General features: G+C 34.2%; 1 protein-coding gene across 1 annotated transcript; it reads right to left on the bottom strand.

Moving 5' to 3' along the window:
• Positions 5,449-6,693, bottom strand: LOC109329351 (aspartic proteinase CDR1-like). The gene has a single exon (XM_019563021.1). It carries the CDS (start codon positions 6,691-6,693, stop codon positions 5,449-5,451), a length of 1,245 nt encoding a protein of 414 aa, XP_019418566.1.

Raw genomic sequence — 24,833 nt, 5'->3', positions numbered from 1 at the left:
AACCGGTGTTGGAATTTATTCCACAAAACCAAGATGGTATTCAAAGGTACTTAATAATTATGTAATAGGTAATTGCTTCGATACCATTATACCAACGTTAGAATTTATTCTAACAAAACCGAGATGGGGCAAAGAAGGAATGACTTATTCACATGATTATTAAGAAAGTAAGTTGGAACTGAAATATTTTTGAAACCATTATACCGGCGTTGGAATTTATTTCAACAAAGTCGAGATGGCGAACAAAGAATAAAACCGAGTTCACTTACTTACAAAAGGAACATAACGAAAATGAGAGTGATGACCTCTCAACAAATTGACACTGTTGTCAGGACGATTTGTTGAGGGGGATAAACTCCCAACTAAAATAAAAACATCGAGATACGCTTTCAACAGATAGGAAGTCCATAAGATGCTTCAATTGCAACAAGATAGGTCATTTCTTAGCAGAATGCAAGGCTCCTAGCACTGAAGCAAATATTGTTAAAGAAAACCATGTATCAGATGAAGAACCAGCCACTCTCATGATGGTGACAAATGAAGGAGATAATAGACCAGGGGTTTGGTACATTGATTCAGGATGCTCAAATCACATGACAGGCCACAAAGAATGGCTTGTCAATCTTGATCAAAGCAAGAAGAGTGGAGTTAGATTTGTTGATGATAGATACATCTCAACAGAAGGAATTGGTGATGTCAGGGGCAAAAAAGAGGATGGGAAGGATGCTGTGATAACTCAGGTGTTGTATGTTCCTTGTTTGAAAAACATACTTATTAGTATGGGCCAACTGCTGGAGAAGGGATTCACCTTGCACATGATATCTGGTCATCTTGAGATTTATGATATTCATCATAAGTTGATCTTGAAAGTTCCTCTCACAAGAAACATGACTTTTCAAGTCAAGGTAAATGCTATGGATTCAATCTGTCTATCAACTAAAGAAGATAAGGACAACTCTTGGTTATGGCATCAGAGTGGGAAGGATGCTGTGATAACTCAGGTGTTGTATGTTCCTTGTTTGAAAAACATACTTATTAGTATGGGCCAACTGCTGGAGAATGGATTCACCTTGCACATGATATCTGGTCATCTTGAGATTTATGATATTCATCATAAGTTGATCTTGAAAGTTCCTCTCACAAGAAACATGACTTTTCAAGTCAAGGTAAATGCTATGGATTCAATCTGTCTATCAACTAAAGAAGATAAGGACAACTCTTGGTTATGGCATCAGAGATTTGATCACTTAAACTTCAAGGATCTAAGTCTTATGAAACCAAAAGGAATGGTGTTTGGCCTAACTCAAATACAACTTCCCTCAAAGGTATGTGAAAATTGCTTGACAAGCAAACAATCTAGAACCTCTTTTAGTTCCTATACTGCACCTAGATCAAATGATGTATTAGATGTGATATATTCAGATGTATGTGGTCCAATTGATACTGTCTCAATGGGAGGAAATAAGTATTTTGTGTCTTTTGTTGATGAATTTAGTGGAAAAATATGGGTTTACTTGCTTAAGGCCAAGAGTGAGGTCTTTGAAGTGTTTAAACTATTCAAGACTATGGCTGAAAATACAATTTGGAAGATACATCAAGGTATTGAGAACTGATGGAGGTGGTGAGTTCTGCTAAAGGGAGATGGATAAATCCTGCATGGACAATGGAATAGTGCATAAAATCACAGCTCCTTACATACCACAACACAATGGTGTGATTGAAAGAAGGAATAGAACAATATTGAATATGGTAAGAAGTATGTTGAAATAGAAGAACCTTCCACATATTTTTTTGGGGAGAAGTAGTGATGACAACTGCATATGTGTTGAATCTATGTCCTACAAAGAAGCTTGACTCACATGTAACTGAGGAAATCTGGTCAGGACAAAAGCCTCCAGTCCAACATCTAAGGGTTTTTGGCTGTTTATGTCACAAACATATTCCTGATCAAAGAAGAAATAAATTAGATGACAAGAGTGAGTCTATGATCTTCCTAGGCTACAATTCTACTAGTGTATACAAGTTGTATAATCCAAGAACCAAGAAGGTGGAATTCAGTAGGGATGTATTGTTTGAAGAACAAAGTGCATGGAATTCAGATAATGCAAATGTTCAAGCAGTGGCTAAAGTGGATTTGGATCTAGATCAAAGTACATATGATTTAGATGTTGCTAATGAACCAACTATTGAGGAATCAGTTACACCTCAACATCAAAGGCCAACCAGAAATAGGGCAGCACCATCCAGATTGAATGATTTTGAACTGTTTCAGGACTGTGAAATTGGGAATGATGGTGAAATAATCCATATGGCATTACTTGCTGATGCAGATCCAATTAGATTTGAAGAAGCCATAATTGATGAAACCTGGAGAAGAGCAATGAAAGAGGAACTGGACTCAATTGAGAAGAATGGAACCTGAGAATTGGTAGAGCTTCCAGAAAATAAAACACCCATATAAGTCAAGTGGGTGTACAAAGTTAAACTCAATCCTGACAAGTCTATCTCAAGACACAAAGCTAGACTTGTTGTTATAGGTTTCATGCAGAAAGAAGGGTTGGATTAATCAAAAGTCTTTGCTCCTGTTGCAAGGATAGAGACAATAAGATTGGTAGTAGCTTTGGCTAGTTGGAAAGGATGAGAACTATGGCAGCTTGATGTTAAGTCTGCATTTTTGAATGGTCCACTAGAGGAGGAAGTCTACATCACTCAGCCTCCTGGTTTTGAGCTTAAAGGGAGTGTAGATAAAGATAAGATGTTTAAGCTCAAGAAAGCCTTATATGACTTAAAACAGGCACCTAAAGCATGGAATAAAAGGATAAATGCCTTCCTATCCAGAATTGGCTTCACCAAATGCTCTGTTGAACATGGTGTGTGCATAAGGCAATATGGATATGATGAATTCATACTTATTTGCCTTTATGTTGATGACTTGCTCATCACTGGTAACAACAAGACAAAGATAGAAGTAGTAAAGAAATGTCTGAGTAATGAGTTTGAAATGACTGACTTAGGCAAGTTGGCGTATTTCCTAGGCATTGAGTTTGTTCAAAGCAACAAGGGTATCCTGATGCATTAGAAAAGGTATACTCTAGAAGTTTTGGAAAGGTTTAATCTGCTGCAATGCAACTCTGCATTCACACTAGTAGAAGCAAATCTGGAACTAGGAAGTTGTGAGCAAGAAGTCAAGGTTGACATCACCATGTTTAGACAAATGGTTGGTTGTTTGAGATTTCTATGTCATAGTAGGCCTGAAATATCCTATGGTGTGGGTCTTGTCAGCAGGTATATGAACTCTCCTAGGCACTCACACCTAATTGCATCCAAGAGAATTCTTAGGTACTTAAAAGGAACACTTGATCATGGAGTGATGTTTCCTAGCAATATGAAAAATCAACAAAAATAGTGCACCCTGCATCTTGAAGCATTCACTGATTCAGATTGGGGTGGTGATCCAGTGGACAGGCGTAGCACAATGGGATATGTATTCTTGCTTGGGAAAGCACCTATATCATGGTCCTATAAGAAGAAGGATGTGGTAGCATTTCAACCTGTGAGGCTGAATACATAGCAACTTGCTATGCTGCTTGCCAAGGCGTGTGGATTCAAGCACTAATGAAGGAATTGAGCTTGGGAAATAAGGAAGTAGTTGTGTTGAATGTTGATAACAAATCTACTATTAACCTTGCCAAGAATCCAGTCTCACATGGTAGATCTAAGCACATTGAAACCATGTATCATTTCCTAAGGGATCAATCAGGTCACCAAAGGAAAGATCAAGCTGCAACATTGCTGCACAAAATTGCAGATAGCAGATGTGATAACTAAACCGCTAAGGGTGGCACGATTTGAGATGGAGGTGAAAACGTGTAGAAATTGTCACACAAAATCCAGCGCAGCTTAAAGTAGTGTTTCTACAAATTTCTATGTTCATTTTAGGCAATTTGTTAAATTCATCTTGTGTATAAACTTTTGGATTAAGAGGGATGTTGAAAACAGAAAATAATTTAAAAGTGAGGTAGTTGCTGAACTTGCTATTTGTAGAAAGTAGTTAGTTGAAGGTAGTTACTCTTGCCTATAAATAGAAAGGCTTTGTTATTCAAAGTATTAATACAATTACACAATACAATTCAATTCTATCTTCTATTCTCCTCATCTTTGTCATTCTTCTCTAACATCTAGATAGTTATTGTTGTTGCATGCTCTCTTTTCACAAACAAAGATCATCTGTCCCAAAAAGTTCACGTCTTCATGTTCCAAATAAATCATATTCCAATAAGTAACATATAAAAGTTATTTAATATTTTTATGATTATTCGTTTTAATTACATGACAATTAAATGGATTGAAACATCATCAAAACACCTAAAATGGGACATATGATCTTCATTCTTCTTTTCACATAATAGTTGTAAAAAACTCATGCAAAGAGAAAAGGAAAATGAGATAAAAATATCTAAACTATTAGAAAGAAAGATCTTAGAAGAGAATATCATTAAAGTTTAACAATCTCTGATCAAATATTATGAATAGTGAAAAGCAAAAAAAAGGTTAGATTTTAACAAATTTTGGTTTTGTATTATGTATAGAGTTTAACAAGCTTTTTTGCTCTATAATCTTGATCTAGGAATTTTAACATCCTCAATATATGAGTAGAGATAGATCAAGATCAACAATCTAGTGTGTTAGATTTGATAAGAGAGGTTAGAATACTTGGTTCATTCTGGAAAGATTTTGTAAGAAAGAATATTTGACTACAAGTCTAAAGAGGCTTGTTTACTGAAGAACACTCAATAGACCTGAATAACTAAAAAAAATTGTACTATTCATAAGGAATAATGATTTTTCTTTCCATTGGTGTGCGAATAAGTATAAATCATTTGTTTAACTTATTTTCCTTAAATTTTTATTGCTTTATTTAATTACTGAAGGTGAGATTTTGGATATGAAGAAATTAACTTTTGCAATAATATTTTAACATTTTAATCTATATTATTTGCAAAAGAAACACAACTTGCAATTTTGCATCGTCCAATCTAAGTCAAAATTAATTTCTTAAGGTAAATATTTTTTTTTAAAAAAGGTTTTCGAAAATAGTCATTCAATCCTTTCTTATACCTGTCTATTAAATTTCACCAAATATTTAAATAATTTTACTATAAATAAAGAGAATTACTTGTATAATGTACAAGGTATTATTTATATTATTGGTAGAAAATGAATGTAAACATAATATTAGTAAATAAATAATGTCACCAGTCAAAAATAATAAACTAGATATATTTTTGAAGAATCTTTTAGGATATTGTAAGATATCATAAATATTCCGAATTTAATAAAAATGCTAAGACAATATTATTTGAATTTCTGACTGTGTTTTTCCTCGTAGAACAATTTTATTAATAACTAATAAGGATGATCATAAGCAGCATTAGACAAAACTATATACTATTTGGTACAATCAGTTGGCTTGAAAGACACTACTTCGTTTTCAAGATCATACCCAATCAAGAAATTTGATTGTGCAAAGTTGCCATAAATTCCGGCATTCTCATTACTAGTGTTGGTGAATGCCAAACAGAAAACACCATCTTTTGCTCCTGGGGGAATGAAGGTTTGAATAGGTGTTAGTTGTACATCTGCACCTTCAAAATGCATTGTTATTATTGGACCCTCAAGATTAGTTGATGTTCTATAGCAAAGTTGGGGTCCAAGATCTGGATCATCCGTGATGGGACTCATTGGAACTTGCTTCCTCACTTCATCGAATACTTGATCATACAATTGTTGTGGTAAAAGAGTTGGGGGTGTCCCTGAATCAATAAACATATTACCCTTTGGGGCAGTCTCAGAATTGTTACTAATTTCAAAGCGGGTATCTTCAACACTAACGCCTAGTAAGGTAACAAAATAAAGGGGACCACCATCTTTGTTGACCAAAGGTGTAGAAACCACACCATCCCCTAGTACTTCACTACCTTGACCAAAACTCATTTTACTAGAAATACTTATATCGGTGTGGAAAGGGACTAGGCATTGAGAAAATTTATTCCCACCAAAAGTAGAACTAATTTGAGAAATAAGGGACGTTGGTCCTCTTCCAAGGCCTATTATACCCATCTCATGGTCATTGAAAACTCCTGTGTTATTATGTCCACAACCAAAAATGATATCATTAACTTGAATAGGTTCTCCTGTGGATGATTTGAAGGTAATTGTTTCTGATGCCAATGCACCTTGTGTTATAGAAGAATCTGCATAGGCATAAGTGTAGCTACACCTATTCTTAGCCAAACATACACCTGTATCTATTAGACTACATTTGTCTGATGGACAAGGGATGTTGGTGTAAGTGGATGATTTTCGAGGATCAAACATTGGATCATTTTGTTTATAACAGTTTTTACAAGGTATACATTGGGTCCATATAAGGTCACTACCTGTATCTAAAATACCATAAATGTTTACTGGTGGAGTTCCAATAGATAGCTCCAAGAGATACTCACCGAGATATGCATATGAATTGGTTTGTGCAACATCCGTGAGACGTTGCAAGGGAGCATTGGTTGAGTTTTTACGAATCAATTTAACACTGAGTCCACCATTAACAGCTTGATGGACCGGTAAATGTATTAGAAGAATGAAGAGTGAAATAAATAAAAAGAATGAGTTTAACTGTATGAGATAAGCCATTTTATTAGACAGACAGCAGATACTATGAAGATAATATTTTTTATTAAAGGATTGTGTGATTTTATAGGCAAACTAATTGCACATGATTAAGTGTCAATTAATTATTTTGATTTCATAAAAATATATATTGATTATAATTATCCGTTATGTAAAGTAAATTATTTCTATTAAAAGTGATATTAAAAAATTATTAAACTCAGTCCAGTCATTGACTTGAAGTGGTGGGTATTTATTTTTGTTAAATAAGCTTGTATACTAACTTAGAAGCCCTTTAATGGTGTTGTTGAACACACACATAATATAGAGAGCCTCGATGGTAGCCGAGTCGGCTAAATGCGCTGTTTGTCACATATTATCTTATGTGATTAATTTAATATGATTCAATTCTGCATTTATACTGTCTTTCAATATGCCTTTATTGGTTTGTAAGAATTGATCCTAATCAAACTCATATTTTGTTCCTTTCTTGTATTATTTTTACTCTTTTGTTTTATCTCTTCATGATTTCTATTTCTAAAAGGGGTTCATTATCATAACATAAAATAGAGGATTCCAAAGATGAAAAGTATATAATGTAGCAATATCCAAAAATAGAGTATGTGAAATATAATATAGTCAAGTGGAAATCAACAACTTATGGGTAGAATTTGGTAAATTAGTAAAAACCATAGATTCTTCTCCTTCCCCCTCCTCTCCACTGGTTCTACCAAAAGAGAAAGAACGTTTGCTAAATGCTTCTACAGATACAACAACTGATGTGCCTCTTCATCAGCTAGTGATGGCATGAATCGTGATATTTTGAGTAGAAATAGAAAATAACAATTCACATCCGAATTACCATAATGAGTTTCAAACGAGATATTTGGATCTGGTTTTATTAAAACTAGAGAATCAGATTTTGCACTCTTTGGGTGAGATTGAGACATTCAATGAGTGAGCCCACCTTCACTTAACGAGATAGAATGAGGAGATTGGCAAATATTTGCTAGGAAGTCTTACTTAGCTAGCCATGCGATTTCATTGAGAGCCCAACCATGCTTAGCAAAACTCCTTTTACAACATTTTTTCTAAGATAAAAAGTTAGTTTTAGTTAAGTTGGTTAGTTTTAGTTAAGTTGGTTAGTTATTGTTATTTTTAGCCATCCATGGCTTATTTGTTTTTCCTATAAATACATTTGTATATTCCATTCATTCAATTCAATAAAAAATTAGTTCATACTCATATCTTTCTCTCTTATCCTTCCTTCTCCATTTTTTATTTCCCCCCATTGTTTTGGAGATTAAACCTCATAGGTTCAAAGTGACATGAATGACCAGGTTTTAACATGGTACTAGAGCTTCTTTCGAAACTCTGCCACACATGAAACTCCTCTCCTTTCTTGTCTATTCATCTAAATTACTTTCTTTCTATCTTTTCTTTTAAAAAGTTTTATCTTTCTTGAGCTCATGTCCATGCCATTGAAATCTAAAAATAAAAGGCATTTTGTTGATGGAAGTCTCCCAAAACCTCCATGTAATAATCCCTTGTATGCAACATGACGTAGGTGCAACACCTTAATCCTAGCTTGGTTAAATCTATCCCCAGATCCCTCAATTATTCGAAGTGTCCATTGGTTAGAAATGACCCAAAAAGTCTGGAATGATTTGAAGGATGTATTATTAAGGTTGTTTGGTACAATCAGAGTAAGCACACCTAGAGGGAGATGAATAGGAGTCACACTACAAAGTTACCACTTTTACCGGTTAATTTTACTTTATGAAAAGTACCCAATATAATTGATTATCAAGGTTTTTAATCGATTAAAGACTATAATGTCTCAATCAATTAACGACAATCTTAATCGATTATCCTGATAGTTCTTGATATTCTTGAAAACAATTATTTCACATATGATATCCCGTAAATTAATTCTTTACAGAAATAGATTAGTTCACAGAATGCTTTATGCAATTATCAATTAATGAGCAAGTAATGAATTATTAAAACTAATCTAGAAACAGTTTAAAGAATGTAAAGACGTAAAATAAACGAGATAAAGGAAGAGAAGAAGAAGTTGAAATTTTTTATCCTGGTTCGTTTGCGAGTTCAATTGTAAACTACATCCAGTTCTCCTATCTAGTTTGAGAGATTTTTATTCACTAGAAACTTTAATTGTCAATTACAAACAAGCTTCCAATTTGACACTTCTACAAGCGCTCATTTCTTGAACTCTAAGCCAAACAATATAGTTTGACCTTCTCTCGCCTCTTTCGGATACCCTTCCTACTCCCGATTCTGTCCTAGCCGATTCTTGCTTCTTTTCAGGTCCCTTGTATAAGTGGTGAAGAACACTAATCAATCATAACCACATCTAGGGTGATTCTTCTCTCTATTGACTAACAAGAATGTTTAGGTGTGATGCACTCACTAAGTACAATTTAATCACTCTAATGATCACCTACAGAAACCTAGCACAAGAATCTCACAAAGATGAAAAGAGATTGGTGAAATAGTATTAGAGTTTTTGTGTATGAAAATGCAAAACACTCTTTGAAAAACTTTGTGAATCATGTTCACTATTCTCTTTGAAAATAACTTAAGAATTTAACACTTTTGCACTTGAAAATTAATGCAGAAATGTTTTGTATGATATGAGTATGATTAAAAAATTTTAATGCCTAATTCTTACTCATGAGTTAAAAAACATCCTTATATACAAAACCAATTTTAACTGTCCTTAATCGATGATAAAATCAGTTAATCGATTAACGTATTTGAAAATAGTTTTAATTATTTTGAACATACAACATTAATCAATTACTGAAATGTTTAATTGATTATCTAAGTTCATAAACTTAATCAACAGTCTCTGGAATTTTACTTAATCGATTAACTTCTTGCTTAATCGATTAATAGTGTGAAAAATGATTTTCTGATGCAAGGTAAAACCTTCAATGAGATGTATGCATATGCAAAGTATGATTTTAAAATAAGCAATATTTGTACCCAATGAAATCAATGCACACAACCTATCATGAATGGATGAAGGACTATCTTATTTTAAGTTTTATTTAATTTTAGCTTCGTGTGATTCTCATCCTTGGTTTACCTAACCTAAACTTGAACTAAGCAATCATCTTAGAACTCTAAAAAAATATAAAAGAATTTCCTAATTCTAGATGATCTTGAGTCTTCGACTTGTTGTTTGTTGCGTTGAATCCATCTTCAGGCTTTCCTCAAATTTTTGTCTTCATCAAAACTACGTAGAAGATTAGACTTGCAAACTTTGACTCCTCTTGCAATATCAAAGGTGATGTATTTAGAATTTATGAATTGCAAGAATAATTGTATAGCTCCTAGCAAGGAAACATGTCTACCAGTGATTATTTTACACATACATAGAGATTATATTGGACAATTTCAGAGAAATTCCAATTTGTTCTCGTGCAAAACAATGGAGTTGTGACTTAGTTCCTGTTGGAGAATTAACAAGGATTATGTTTCACACACTCACACATTCACAGAGAAGAGAAGGAGTAAGAACTATAACAATAAGATGCAGAGAGAGTTTTATGAATGAAAGATCCACCAGAAATTCATTTATCACACTACTTTAACAATACACCAAAACTTTCTATTTATAGTATTTCAAACCCAACTAATCTAACAGCTTTTTAAAACTGTTTCTACTTTGAGTTATTTACCTAACTCTAATACTCCCCCTTAATCTCAAAGTCATTTACACACATACAACACTCAGCAACTTCCTCAACTTTCTAAACCTATCAATCTTAAGTGACTTAGTCATAATATCAGCAACTTGCAATTTTGTCTTACAATACTTCAAGCTAATCTTTCCTCTTCCAACTTGATCCCTTAGAAAATGATACTTCCTTTCAATGTGCTTGCTTTTTCCATGTGCCACAGGGTTCTTTGCAAGATTAATAGCTGATTTGTTGTCAACTAGCAACTCAACACAGCTATCAAACTCAATCTTCATTTCTTCAAGCAGTGAGATCATCCATATTGCTTGACAAGCAGCATGACATGCTGAAACATATTCAGCCTCACAAGTGGACAAGGCTACCACTTCTTGTTTATTGGAGCACCATGAAATAGGAGATCCATATAACATGAACACATAGCCCATAGTGCTTTTCCGTTCTAGCAAATCCCCACACCAATCTGAATCAGCATAAGCTATAAGGTGCACACTGGATTTTTCTGTTTGGTTAGAGAGAAATAACCCAAAATCAAGTGTGCCACTTAGATACCTTAATATCCTCTTGGCTGCCACAAGGTGTGACTTCTTTGGATTACTCATGAATCTACTCACCAACCCTACACTGAATGAGATTTCTGGCCTTGTATGACAGATGAACCTCAAGCATCCTACAACTTGTCTAAATAAAGTGCCATCAGCTACAGATTCACTTTCACATTTATCCAGTTTGATGTTGGCTTCCAGAGGTGTCTCTGCAGAGTTGCAGTTTACCATGTTAAATTTTCTCAGCACATCTTGAGTATACTTCCTTTGATGCATGAAAATACCTCCATCAACTTGCTTAAATTCCATGCCAAGAAAGTAAGACAATCTCCCTAAATCAGACATGTCAAACTCTGATTTCAAACTTTGCTTCACTGCCTTAATTCCATCTGAATTGCTACCTGTAATCAGCAAGTCATCAACATAAAGACAGATAATGAGGATGTTGCTGTTGTTTAAAATTTTTACATACACTCCATACTCCACATCACACTTTTTGAAGCCCAAATCTGAGAAGAATGCATCAATCCTTTTATTCCAGGCTCGTGGGGATTGTCTAAGCCCATATAGAGCCTTCTTTAGCTTGTATACTTTGTCCTCGTCACCTTTGATTGTGAATCCTGGAGGCTGCTTTATGTAAACCTTTTCTTCCAAAGGTTCATTCAAGAAGGCAGACTTAACATCTAGCTGCCACATTTCCCACTTATTTTTGCTTGCTAGAGCTACTATAAGTCTAACAGTTTCTATTCTAGCAACAGGAGCAAAGACCTCAGAGAAATCCACCCCTTCTTTCTGCATGAATCCCTTAGCCACAAGTCTGGCTCTGTGTTTGGAAATGGATCCATCTGGATTCAACTTGGTTTTCAATACCCATCTTACATCAATTGGTTTCTGATCTGGTGGGAGTTCAACTAGTTCCCAGGTTTTATTTTTTGCAATAGACCTCAACTATTCTATCATTGCCTCCTTCCATACTCTTTTGCTAACTACTTTATCAATAGTGATAGGTTGAGCATCTGCAAATAGTGCTGTATACTGAACTTGCTCTCCTTCATCAGTCACCAAGTCATCTGGTGAAATCATATAATCTCTGAATCTAGCAGGCAGATTTCTAGCTCTAGTAGGTCTTCCTGATTCGGTTCCATTGCTTGCTGTTTCTGATTGAATTTCGTCTCCATCATGATCTGGTGAGTAAGTGTCAAATTCAGTGGAGTTCCATTCTAATGGAACTGTTATGGCAGATTCAGTTACTGACTTTTCTTCTTTACACGAGTTTGCTTCAATAATCTATACATCTCTACTGAAAATCACTTGATTAGTTCTAGGATTTAGCAATTTGTAGGCTCCAGTAGAGTGATACCCAATAAAGGTCATAGGCTCACTCTTATCATCCAATTTTCTTCTTCTTTGGTCAGGTATGTGCATGTAACATAAGGACCCAAAGATTCTGAAGTGCTTGATTGAGGGTTTTCTCCCTGTCCAAACTTCTTCATGCACTTTAAATGCTAATCTTTTTGTTGGACAATGATTTAGCACATATGCTGTAGTTGTAGCTGCCTCACCCCATAAGCCTTGTGGTAAATCTCTGGTTTTCAGCATACTTCTGACCATGTTTAAAATGGTTCTATTTCTCCTTTCAGCTACTCCATTGTGTTGAGAAGTATATGGTGCTGTTACCTCATGTATCATGCCATGCTCAACACAGAATGCTTCAAATTCTCTTGAATTGTACTCACCTCCTCCATATGTCCTCAGTATTTTGATTGATCTTTCAGATTGTTTTTCAACCAAGCATTTGAAATTCTTGAAGACACTGAAAACCTCACTCTTGGCTTTGATCAAGTAAAGCCATAGCTTCCTGCTGTACTCATCAACAAAGGTTATAAAATACCCGTTTCCTCATAATGATGGAACTTCCAATGGACCACACACATCAGAGTACACAATGTGTAGCAAATTGTGTGCCCTGGATGCTATGTAGTTGCTAAAAGATGTCCTAGTTTGCTTACTGATCAAGCAGTGATCACAAACCTTCTTTGGTAGGTTGATCTGGGGCAAGCCTAACACCATGTCCTTGGTTTTCATAAGACTCAGGTCTTTGAAATTCAAGTGACCAAGCCTCATGTGCCACAACCAAGCATCATTGGACAAAATTTCAGTGTTGAGGCATTGAGTTTCTACTGCATTGAGATTTACTTGAAATGTTCTATTCTGAGCTAAGGGTGCTTTCATGATCTTTCTCTTTGTTGAATCAAACACTTCAAGATAACCATGCTGCATATTCATTGAGAAGCCCTTTTCTAGTAATTGACCCAAACTGAGTAAATTGTGGCTCATATTAGGCACCAGCAGAACCTCTGAAATTATTGCACTTTTGCCATCTCTTCTCTTAATTACAACATCTCCTACACCTTCAGCCTGGATTATTATGTTGTCAGCAAATCTAACTTTGTTTTTCTTGGTTGAATCAAAGTTCACTAACCAATCTCGATGGCCCGTCATATGATTTGAACAACCAGAATCAACATACCAAATTTCTTCATTGCTGTTCCCTTGGGTCGTAGTCATCATCAGCAGAATTGGGGTATCATCATCTCCTTCTTTGATTTCTTCTTTAGCCAAATGAGCTTCATCATGATATTTTCGGTGTGATTCTGTTTGGTTTGGAAGAGCTTGACATTCAGCAGAGAAATGTCCAGTCTTGTTGCAATTAAAGCACTTAATCTTCTTCCTATCCACCTTTTTCTTCCCACCTCTCCAATTATTAAATCCCCCTCTTCTTGTGAAATTCGAGTGTTGTTCTTGGTCAGGTCTGTCTTGATCTTGAAATTGAGAACTTGTAGTTTTTCCTTTATAATCTTTCCCCCATCCTCGGTTTCTAAAGCCATTCTTGCCATAACTGCTTCCTTTCTTGAAAACCTAAGCTTGTAGTGCTTGATTGAATGACTTTTCTGTAGACCTCTCAATGAGCCTTTGCTCATGAGTCTCGAGGGAGCCTTGAAGCTCTTCCAGCTTCAACTCTTCTGATTTCTTAGACTCTTCTATTGCCACAACAATGTGGTCAAAACTACGGGTTAATGTTCTCAAAATTTTCTCAGCAATTGTTTGATCAGCCATCACTTCCCCACATGCTTTCATTTGATTTGTGTGGCTGATAATTCTATTGCAGAATTGACCCACTCTTTCATTCAAATCCATTTGCATCAGCTTATATTGACGCCTTAAGGTTTGTAATCTAACCTTCTTCAATTGTTCAGCTCCCTTGTTGTACTTCTCCAAGATTTTCCATGCTTCTTGTGAGGATTTAGCTGCCGAAATTTTCTCAAAATGCGCCTCATCCACACACTGATGCAGAAGGCACATTGCTTTACAATCCTTCCTTTTATTCTCCCTGTACACCTGTTGTTGTGATTCGGTGGCATCTGCTTCAATGTAAGAGAACCCAACTTCAACAATATCATCAATTTCTTGAAACCTCATAATAGCTTTCATTTGAACGCACCACCGATTCCAGTTCTTGCTGTCAAGAATTGGAAGAACCGCTGGAAAGTTTTGCCCCATTGATTTGGTTTTGGGTAGAATAAGGAAAGAAGAGGAAGGTAGAATAGAAAAGGCTCCTTGGATCTTAACTAGCTCTGATACCAAATTTGTTGGAGAATTAACAAGGATTATGTTTCACACACTCACACATTCACAGAGAAGAGAAGGAGTAAGAACTATAACAAGAAGATGCAGAGAGAGTTTTATGAATGAAAGATCCACCAGAAATTCATTTATCACACTACTTTAACAATACACCAAAACTTTCTATTTATAGTATTTCAAACCCAACTAATCTAACAGCTTTTTAAAACTGTTTCTACTTTGAGTTATTTACCTAACTCTAATAGTTCCACCCATTAAATCCTATAAGGAGAGTGATAATGTGATAATATTCCTAAAAGGTCTCAATGAGCAATATGATAATGTATGACCCCAAATCATGTTACAATGGAACCCTTGCCTTATATGAATAAGGCTTTCTCTTTGTTGATGCAACAAGAAAGACAAATGAATCAACCTTCTGATGAATCAATAATCTTGATAAATACTAGTAAGGATTTTCCTGGAAGGGGTAGAGTAAGAAAAAAAGGGGTACTAGAGGTTATAATACAATAACAAATCCAACATGATCTATTAATGGGAGATGATATGCATGACAAGGAAACTTTAGTTCAAAAATGTGTAGCTATTGCAACAGTATAGGACACATAATGGATGTATGTGTGTTACAGAAAACATGAATTTCCTCCTTATTTTAAAGGAGTGGTAATGTAACAACTTATGGTTAGTTTGGGAGTTGGATTTTAGAGAGGAAAGAAGGGAAAAGGAAGGCTTGGGAGTCATGAAATACATTTGTGAGATGATTCTCCCCTCCAAAATCCAACTCGCAAACTAGCCCTTAGTGGTGATAATATTGAGAAGTTTGTTACTGAAGAAAAAAGCAACAATTCCAATGAAAGTTTAACTCAAGAGAATTCAAATGCGACCTTCACGTCAAACCAACTGAAGGCCATTTTGGCAATGCCAAGGCACACTAACTCACAACCACAACACAAAACCAACCAAACTACTTCTATCAAGGATTCTAACCTCTCATGTATCAAGCATATCTTATCTTATTTTATTAAATTAAAGGATTTGATTATGGATAAAGGAGCAACTTATCATATCAGTCTTTTACTCACTATATAAAGGTTAAGATATCTCAGTTAAGATGCACGATGGCATTAAAATTAACATTTTTGGCACAATTATGTTTTCAAAATACCTTTTCTTATGCAATTTTCTTTATATACCAATCTTTAACTTTAGGGTCTGTTTGCGGGTTAAGTTTTGGAGATAAATGAAGGGAAATGGAAGGCTTTATAGCCACGTGAAAAGTTTATTTCATGGTTCTCAAGCCTTCCCCGCCCCCCTCCTCCTTCAATATTCAACTTGCAAACAAACCCTTAATCTCATCTATGTATCAAAGTTGAATGTTGCTCTTGATTGGGAATCGAGTTGTCTAAACAACAAATGCATTTCCCTTTATATGATAGACATTGACATCCATGACCTATATCCATTCCTTATACTTAAAGATATAGGTATTTCTTAACCATTATGGATGATAAAATCTCAGCCCATTAAAGGGAATAAAAATTATCCCCAGGGCATTTACTCTATCATAGGAAATGAGAATTATCTCGAGGACCTTTAACTGTCGAAGGTAATGAAAATTATTTATAGGCCGTTTAAGCCCATAAAAGGGAATGCTACGATTTAGCTATCCTTGTGGCACACAATCAAAGTACAATAACATCCTCATAACACTCAGGCATGAACACTTTTTTGAGTGACAAACGTCCAAATTTATGAATGGTGATGAAGAAAATTAATTTAGGTTATGCTTCGTGTGTCCTAAATAAGGTACACTTACAAGGTTTTGGATAGCCTAAAGGTCACAACCCTATGACATGGTACTTAGTCTCGTGTAAAGTGGACTCAATAAAAGCTCTAGACCTCTATGTCAGTAGACTGCATCCAATATCGAAAGAAATGAAATCCAAATATCATAGGTTAGAAACAAGAGAAGTCTAGCCTATCGAGCATCTAACTTAGAATATTGGTAACAATCTGGGTGCTGCATCATGCTAATACTAGTGAGACAACAACTAACACCAAGCAAAGCGAATCTCCCTTCTATCTCAATCCTAATATGTAATACTCGAGTTTAGGGCATATGTATGTGTATACTCGAGTGTACTGTGTTAGTGTGTGAGGAAGCATGTAAAAATTTTATAAAAATAAATTCCCACCCAATTTTAGGGCATATGTATGTGTATACTCGAGTCCATGAATTAGAAACTTTAGGCCTGATTCTCTTATGGGTTTCCCTAGTAGAGTTGTCAACTGTCCCAACCCAATTTTCGGCTGGAAGACTGACTCTATGACTTAGGAAGATATGAACTCAATTTTGACTTCTCCCAAATGATTTGGAGTCGCCACTTTGTTTTTTTGCGGTTAAAACGTTGAAATCTTTATTTATGCCCAATTTCAGATAATATGGTCTTTTAACCCGAGTTCTAAACTCGAGAGTCGATTATGGATCATGGAAGATATTAGCACACCTTTCACCTATATTAAAATGGTACACTCACTAATCACATGAACTTTTATATCCTTAAAAATTATTTAACTAAACTTAAGTGTCAAAGCAAAAATATTTTATTTTTTATTTGTGTGTGACAAGATTACATCTTCTTTCTACGTATCCCTAGATGCAATAAGGAAATCAGACTATGTAATTCTCATATTGAAAATAGTTGATTTGATTTGTTTGATTTATAAATAATAAATAGTTTATTATTTATACAATCTGAGAAAGGTGAAGCATCGAAAACTAATATCCACAATGCATCCAATCTCAAAGAGATATTTTAAAATTTATAACTAAAATCTTATTTTCTTCAAGAAAGATGAAGCAGCGTAAAATAATGTCTACAATACACCAAATCTCAAAGAGATATTCAAAATATAGTTGAAATTTTACCATCTTCGAGAAAGATGACGTAGGAAAAACTAATGTTCGCACCACATCAAATCTTAAGGAGATATTTGAAATATAGTTAAAATTTTATCATCTTCAAGAAAGATGAAGCAATAAAAACTAATGTTCGCACCACATCAAATTTCAAAGAGATATTTGAAATAATTAAAATTTTATTCTCTTCAAGATAGACGAAGCATCTGAAACTAATGTCAACACCACCTCAAATCTCAATGATATATTTAAAATTGTTGAAATTTTATCATCTTCAAGACTGATGAAGTAACACAAACTAATGTCATATCACATCAAATCTCAAAAAAATATTTGAAATACATTTATAAGTTTATCATCTTTGAGAAAGATAAAGAACAAGAAAACTAATGTATGTCCCGCACCAAATCTGAAAGAAATATTTAAAATAGTAAAAATCCATTTCTATATTCTTGCAAATTTTACAATCACAAAAAAATTTATTAAACAAATTTTTATATTGAATACTATTATATAAACTAAATAAAAGAAAGGGTGAGGGAAATAAATACATACTTTGTTGAGCTTCTACAATCTTGGGAACCTCCATTGTAAATAGTTTGGTCTCTACGTATTACCACGATTGACATCCATCAAGTAAACATGCTCCTCAATATATACTTTTTTTCTTTGAAGTTCTAAACCACTTAATTATGGGTAAAGAGGTTAAATGAAGGAAGAAACCCTTTCGAGGAATGAACAAAAACCACATGCACCAAAAATAATTGTATCTCTCTGTCTCAAGCCAATTATGTACTATCAAGTTTAATAATTTAAATTAAAAAATTAACTTAATTTTTATTTTTTACATGTGTCAAATTCTTATTGGTGGTATTGAGTTGGCCATAGGAGAATGATTTAGAAGATCTAAATTGTAGAGGAACAACATACAAAACCACTTATAAGTGCCAAAAATACCTTATTTTCATACACTTTTTATGGCACTTATCCCATGCAAACTTTAGAAACCGACTTAATTCAACACTTTTTAGATAAAGTGTTATAATTAAATTATATATTTTTTACACCTCTTTTCCATTTCATTGTGTAAAGTTTTTAGGAGAAATCAAGATAAGAAAATATCAAAAGAAAAGTCAAGCCAAGAGGTGTCGACATAAGCCAAAAAAGATGAACACGTGGAATGCTTAAGCTTAGCATGACAAGCTAGGTGCTTAGCCTAAGCATAGATCAAAAGCATGAATCTGATCACCAAACAGCTTGACATGGACCAAAAGCACGCCCAACATGACTGCTACCAAGCATGGCACAAGCCAAGTGCCCAATGAGCGGCTTAGTATGGCACCAGAACCGCCCAACATGGAATCAGTCACCTGGCAGATAGGACAACCTAACACCAAGCACCAACTTGGCCAAGCCAACCTGCTCATGCAAGCAACTCAATCAAAAATCCCCAAATCTCTCAAAACTCAAAACCTAACCTTTCAAAAACCGCAATTCATGGTGTCATTATCAAGAGCTAAGAAGCAACATACCGGTGTGTCTCAAAGAAAGCAAGGAGCTTCATCTTTTGAGGCTAATCCTTTGGACTTGGCACGTCTTCTTGCAAATGATGTTCAATGCAAAACATTCTCAGAGCATTTTCTTGGACGCTCCATCTTCGCTCCTAAGTATGGCAATGTTAGTAACTTTGAGTTTGAAGACTTTCATTTCCCTACTCTTCTAAGGCAACAAGTTCTTTTTGATTTCTGTGAGGAATCAAAAGCCTATTATCCTGAACTTGTTAAAGTGTTTTACTGTAACTTGAACTTTAGGAAAAATCGTCTTACATCTTATGTTAAAGAAAAGAAATTATTTTGGATATTAAGACCTTTAGTTCAATTTGCTGTAACATGCATTTTCAAGGTAATATCAAATATTTTGGTCTTGCATGCGATTGGGATAATTATGATAGAAAAGAGTTCTACTACTCTATGTGTAGATTCTCTAAGAGGGAAATAGAAATGCGTAAGCAAATGGCGCTAGGTGAAACTGTAAAGAGTAGAGATATCCTTGCTGTAGGAAATATCAATCTCGAAGATCACTTGCTTCATTATTTTTTGAGCTATGTCATTCTTCCAAAATATTCAAATCATTCTAAAATAAATGACATGGAACTGCAATTGATGTATGCTCTTAAGCCTAACCTTTCAATCAATTGGGTAAACACAGTAATGAGACATATATGGTCTGTTTGAGAATCTCACAACCCTCTGCCTTATGCTATATTCATAACCAACATTCTTGAACATTTTGGTGTATCCATTAGTGGTTAATCCAAAGTCACACTTAATGCACGAGATAGTAAGATTGATGTGGATGTGGTCCACAAAATGGGCTTCTTCCGAGATCCAATTGATAGACTCTACAAGCATCAAAGTGATAGACAGGCTGCACCTGCTGATCCTAATGTGAATGCCTCTGCCAACCCTCTTGAACAACAAACTTCTGAGTTTAATACTGAGTCTTCTTCATCTATTCCCATGCTTACAAACCAGATGATCATGGATGAGTTATTCTCTCTTCGAGGCTACATCTCTAATCGGATGGATGCTCTTAGCGCTTAGAATCAACAAGTCCAATTCGAGCTTCAACGTCTTTCTTATAAGATCAATAACATGGACCTTGATGATGATAACACTGAACCTGAATTTTACATCTATGTTTGTCTAGGAATTCTATTTGTAATGTTGCATGATTGTGAATAATTTGATGTTTGTTTGCTATTTTTTTGATTATGGTTGAATTTGTACGAACATCTTTTTAAATTTTCTACTATGCGATATCACTTTTATGATTACCTTTATGCTTGTTATATATTGTATGTTGTGTGTATATATATATATTGTACTGGACTCTTAGCTTTTTTTCTTTTTGATAAACTCAAAATGGGGAGAAAAGTTGGGAGAGTGTATTTTCTGGATAAAAGCATTTCAGGCACATAACACCAAATCAAAGGGGAAGCATACAAAATAGGGGGATCATACTCAAGACAAGTCAAGAATATCACAAAGTATGCTACTCTCAGAAAATTACATTGTCAAGAAGATATTGGTTTGTCATCATTAAAAAGGGAGAGGTTGTGAGGAAGATCTAGCTCCTGACCTTGACAAGGTTTTGATGAGACACCAATATCACATAAAAGAAGAAAATGAAGAATACTTATGAGGACAATGAAGACAAAGCTTCAAGAAATTAGAATATAAGTCTTTAGGTATTTCTATCCTTATGCTCTAAATATATACACTTAGTAGTAATGCTCAAAAGTATTTTAAAAGAAAATTGATAAGCCCAAGTATAAATGAAAACAATTGTCAAAATATTGTGTAATGTGTTACTAGATCTAAGTAATAAGTTAGTGTGACTAAGTAACAGGTTACCAGAACTAAGTAAGAGGTTACATGAGTGTTAAACAAGTTATCCAACAAAAATTGACCAGGATAATCAATTACACCATGTGGGTAACCGATTACACAAAATGGTAAATAATTACCCAGTTGGACAGAACTGTTGGGTAATCGATTACACTTTTTGAGTAATCGATTACTGTCTGTGAAAATTAATTTCTCAGTTGGACAGACTTTTTGGGTAATCGATTACATCGATTAAGCAATTGATTACTGAGAGTTGTTACACTAGTTTTCAGATTCAAACCGCACAACTTTCAACCCAAACAAAATGGTTTCATTCCAAATGAATCCTACATTTTCTTAGAGGTATTCTGGTTGATTGGAAAGTCTATATAAATGCTTTGAAACCCATTCGAAATATGCAGAATACATAACATAACTCATATTGAAATCACTTATTAAAACTACAATTTTCTGAAATACTTGTTCTACACTTGGCACAACTTGTTCACAACTTTCAGAATGTATTTTGCAAAGTTTCCTCAAGTGTTATTGCAAGTTATTCAAACCTTCTGAGCATTAGTACTAATGTATACATTGAGTTATTGGATCGCAAGAGTTTATAACTTCAAAATCTTGTAAAGTCAATCCATTGCCATTGTTAAATGTTTTCTTCATTCAAAGTATTGAATTACTTTCTTTCATAAGGGTTTGATAAGAAAGGGGATAAAGTCACTTGGAAAGGGTGTTTTCCAAAGAGTGATATAGGTGTTAGAGAGTGAGTAAGGTATAAGGGAATTTGAGGGTGAGAAATTGTAATTACTACTCCTAATATCCAATGAAGAAATCTCTTGTGCTACAAGAGTACTAAACGTAGCCTTTGGTGGACAAGAAGGTTAACCAGTATAAAAACATATATGTACTATCTTCTATTTTATCTCCTTACATTTACTTGATTATTTCTGCATATTATTTTCCGCTGCTATTAACTCGTGCAGAGAAATCAGTCATAGTTTTAAACGACTAATTCGCCCCCTCTTAGTGGTCATCTCAATGTTATACATACCATTTGTTATGAAAGGTTGGTATCAAAGAATAATAAAATGAACAAAAGAATAAAGTTAGCAGTTAATCATACCACTTATTTTGAAGTGTTGTTACAAAGAATAAAAGAATAAAGCAATAAATGAATTGTTAGTTGCAGAAAAGTAAGTGACTGAAAGTAAATGTTAGATGCAGAAAGTAAAAGTTAGTTTCCGAAAATAAATGACAGAAAGTAAATGTTAGCAGTTAGATTTATTATTCATCACTCTTTTATTGTCTAAGTAACAATCTATTGATTGAATTGCACTTTTTGCATATTATTCCTATGTATAAAGTTACAACCCATGAATTGGTTTGAACTTATGTTTTTAGGAATCTTTTATCAACAAATAAAATTTATATAGTTAACACTTTACTAATTTACACTTGCATCTATTTTAAAATTCAATTGTAGTGTAGTATAAGGTTATGTCAAACCAAAGGGAATTGCATCAGAAGAAACTCATATAGGTATATTATAAAAAATTAATGATTAACAAATTTTGGATGATTTTTTATTATGTTGCATAAAAATTAACTAAGAAATATGAACTAATATTCACAAATTCGTGAGGAGAAAATTTATTTGAATTGTAGAATTATTTCTAGACTCAAATGATTTTGAAAATATTAGACACATTATATGTTATAATTTGGTTAATTCCAAACATCAAGTCTAAATCCCCCATATAGTGTTGATAAGATGATTTTCAAACCTTATGTAATATACTAAATAATAATTAAGTGTCACTCGTAGGAGTAGGTTGTGACACCATACTTCAGGCTCCGTTAATATTATTTAGCCTTGACATAAGTTGCCTAAAATAGATACTTTGATATGGCAAGTGAACTAAGGTGTAAGTGATACTTTTTAGTTCATTTGTCAACACTTTTAGAAGAAGCATTTTTCGATCTTTAAATCAAGTTTTAGGTGATCAAGCTAAAACCGCATTAAAAATTTCTTAAAGAATCAAAACTTAACCAAAAGTAATAATTTAAATGTATTAAAATCAAAAGATCATTACAAATGAAGAAAAAAAATAACATTATACCATAATCCAAGTGCTCAGAGGCCTTTTCAAGTGAGGTCATGCATGATGCCATCATTGCTTAGCAGCCAAGTTAAGTTGACTACTTGTTGGGTCCAGCTCGCCTGATTGCTTAGGTGGCACCACTTAGCTGCTCCGACCAAGTGTGTGGTTCCTAGCTAGGCGGTCCAGGTCCACGCTGAGCTGCCCACTTCAGCAAGTTGGCTTGTGCCAAGCTTGAGTCTAACCATGTTAAGCTTTTATCTGACCGAGTCAAGTTGGTGCCAGATCTGCCAGGCAGTCCTGTTTCTCCACGCTAGACTTCTTAGTGAGAAACTTCCTGTTTTGGTTCATGTACTTAGTTTGCCATGTGTGAATAAAAAATGGCTTATGTGGGTACCGCCTTGCTTGACTATTTTTATGAATTTGTCTTCTTTGATTTTTCCTAAAAAACTTCACACAAAGATTTGGAAAATAGGTGGACAAAATATACAATCAAACTATGACAATTTATCTAAAAAATGTTGAATTAAGTTGGTTTTTCATGAATTGCATAGGACCATCTAGCTCACCATAGCCTTGGTGTGTCAACAAGAAGTAGCTTACTAAGCTACTTGGTGAGTCAAGGGACCAAACCCATGCTGAAGGGTTTGGTCAGGCACCTAGCGTGGGAATTTGAGGGCTAGGCGGTGGCCAGAAATGCCTATAAATAGGAAGCCCTTCCCACACATTTCTTACATTCATTCACATTCACTTATTCCCTTTATTCTTCTCACAAATCCCTCTATAAAATTCTCTCAATTTTGTTACACTTGGGGCCACGGTTCTGAGCTCTTTAGGTAAGTAGATTCTTGTAAATTTCTCTTAGAATTCAAGAGGAGAAAGGAGTTGGAAAATGAGATGCAAAAGTTGATTTTATAAAATCATTTGGTTCCAAAAGCATCTGATCCTTGGATAGATGGTCATGCTCCTACACATTGATTTGGATTATGGTGTAATGGTATTCCTTTACTTCATTTGTATCATCTTTTGATTTCAATTTATTCAAGTTATTGTTGAAAGCGTATTTCGGTGTTTTGTTGGGAGTTTTCTCCTCTCAACAAATCATCCTAACAACAGTGTCCATTTGTTGAAAGATTAATACTCTCATTTTCGTTATGTTCTTTTTTATTTTGTTTAAGTGTAGTTTGCAAGTGGACCCGCAAACGAACCAGGATAAAAAATGTGTTGCACGCTTTTCTCTCTCTCTCTTTATTGCTTTAATCGATTACTTTGTATAGTTGTTTTAATTGTAATAATCTGTTTCTATACTATACTGTTGTAACTCTGATATATCTGTTAGCTCTGTATATTTGCCTTGATCTCAATTGCTTGTCGTGCAAGAAATCGAATATGTTTGTGTAATCTGGGCTATTTTGATCGATTAAATTGCTTATGTTAATCGATTATTCTTTCTCTCCAACACCGGTTTAATGGTATTCTAATATATAAAAGTAATGAATAGTTAGTTGTTAGAAAAAAATAAATAAAGAACAAAAGAATAATAAATTTAGTGACCTTTATTTATTTACTCCCTTTTGGATTCCTTTTATTAACAAACCAAATTTCTTCCTTAAGGAAGGTTGGTATTAAAGAATAAATAAAATGGGGAAAGTAAATAACAATAAATAAAAGTGGGTAAGTTAGTTTCATCACTTTTGTATATTAAAATGTGTTTTCAAAAAATAAATTTATTGATAACACTTTACTATTTTACAATTTACACCTCTTTCAAGATTCAATTGTAGTATAGTATAGGATTATGCCTGATAAAATGAATCATATGAATATGT

The sequence above is a fragment of the Lupinus angustifolius genome, chromosome LG16, assembly GCF_001865875.1.
Source record: "Lupinus angustifolius cultivar Tanjil chromosome LG16, LupAngTanjil_v1.0, whole genome shotgun sequence".
In the NCBI taxonomy this organism is placed as follows: domain Eukaryota; kingdom Viridiplantae; phylum Streptophyta; class Magnoliopsida; order Fabales; family Fabaceae; genus Lupinus; species Lupinus angustifolius.
Note: the sequence above shows the minus strand (reverse complement) of the source record. Positions and strands in the feature narration are given on the sequence as shown.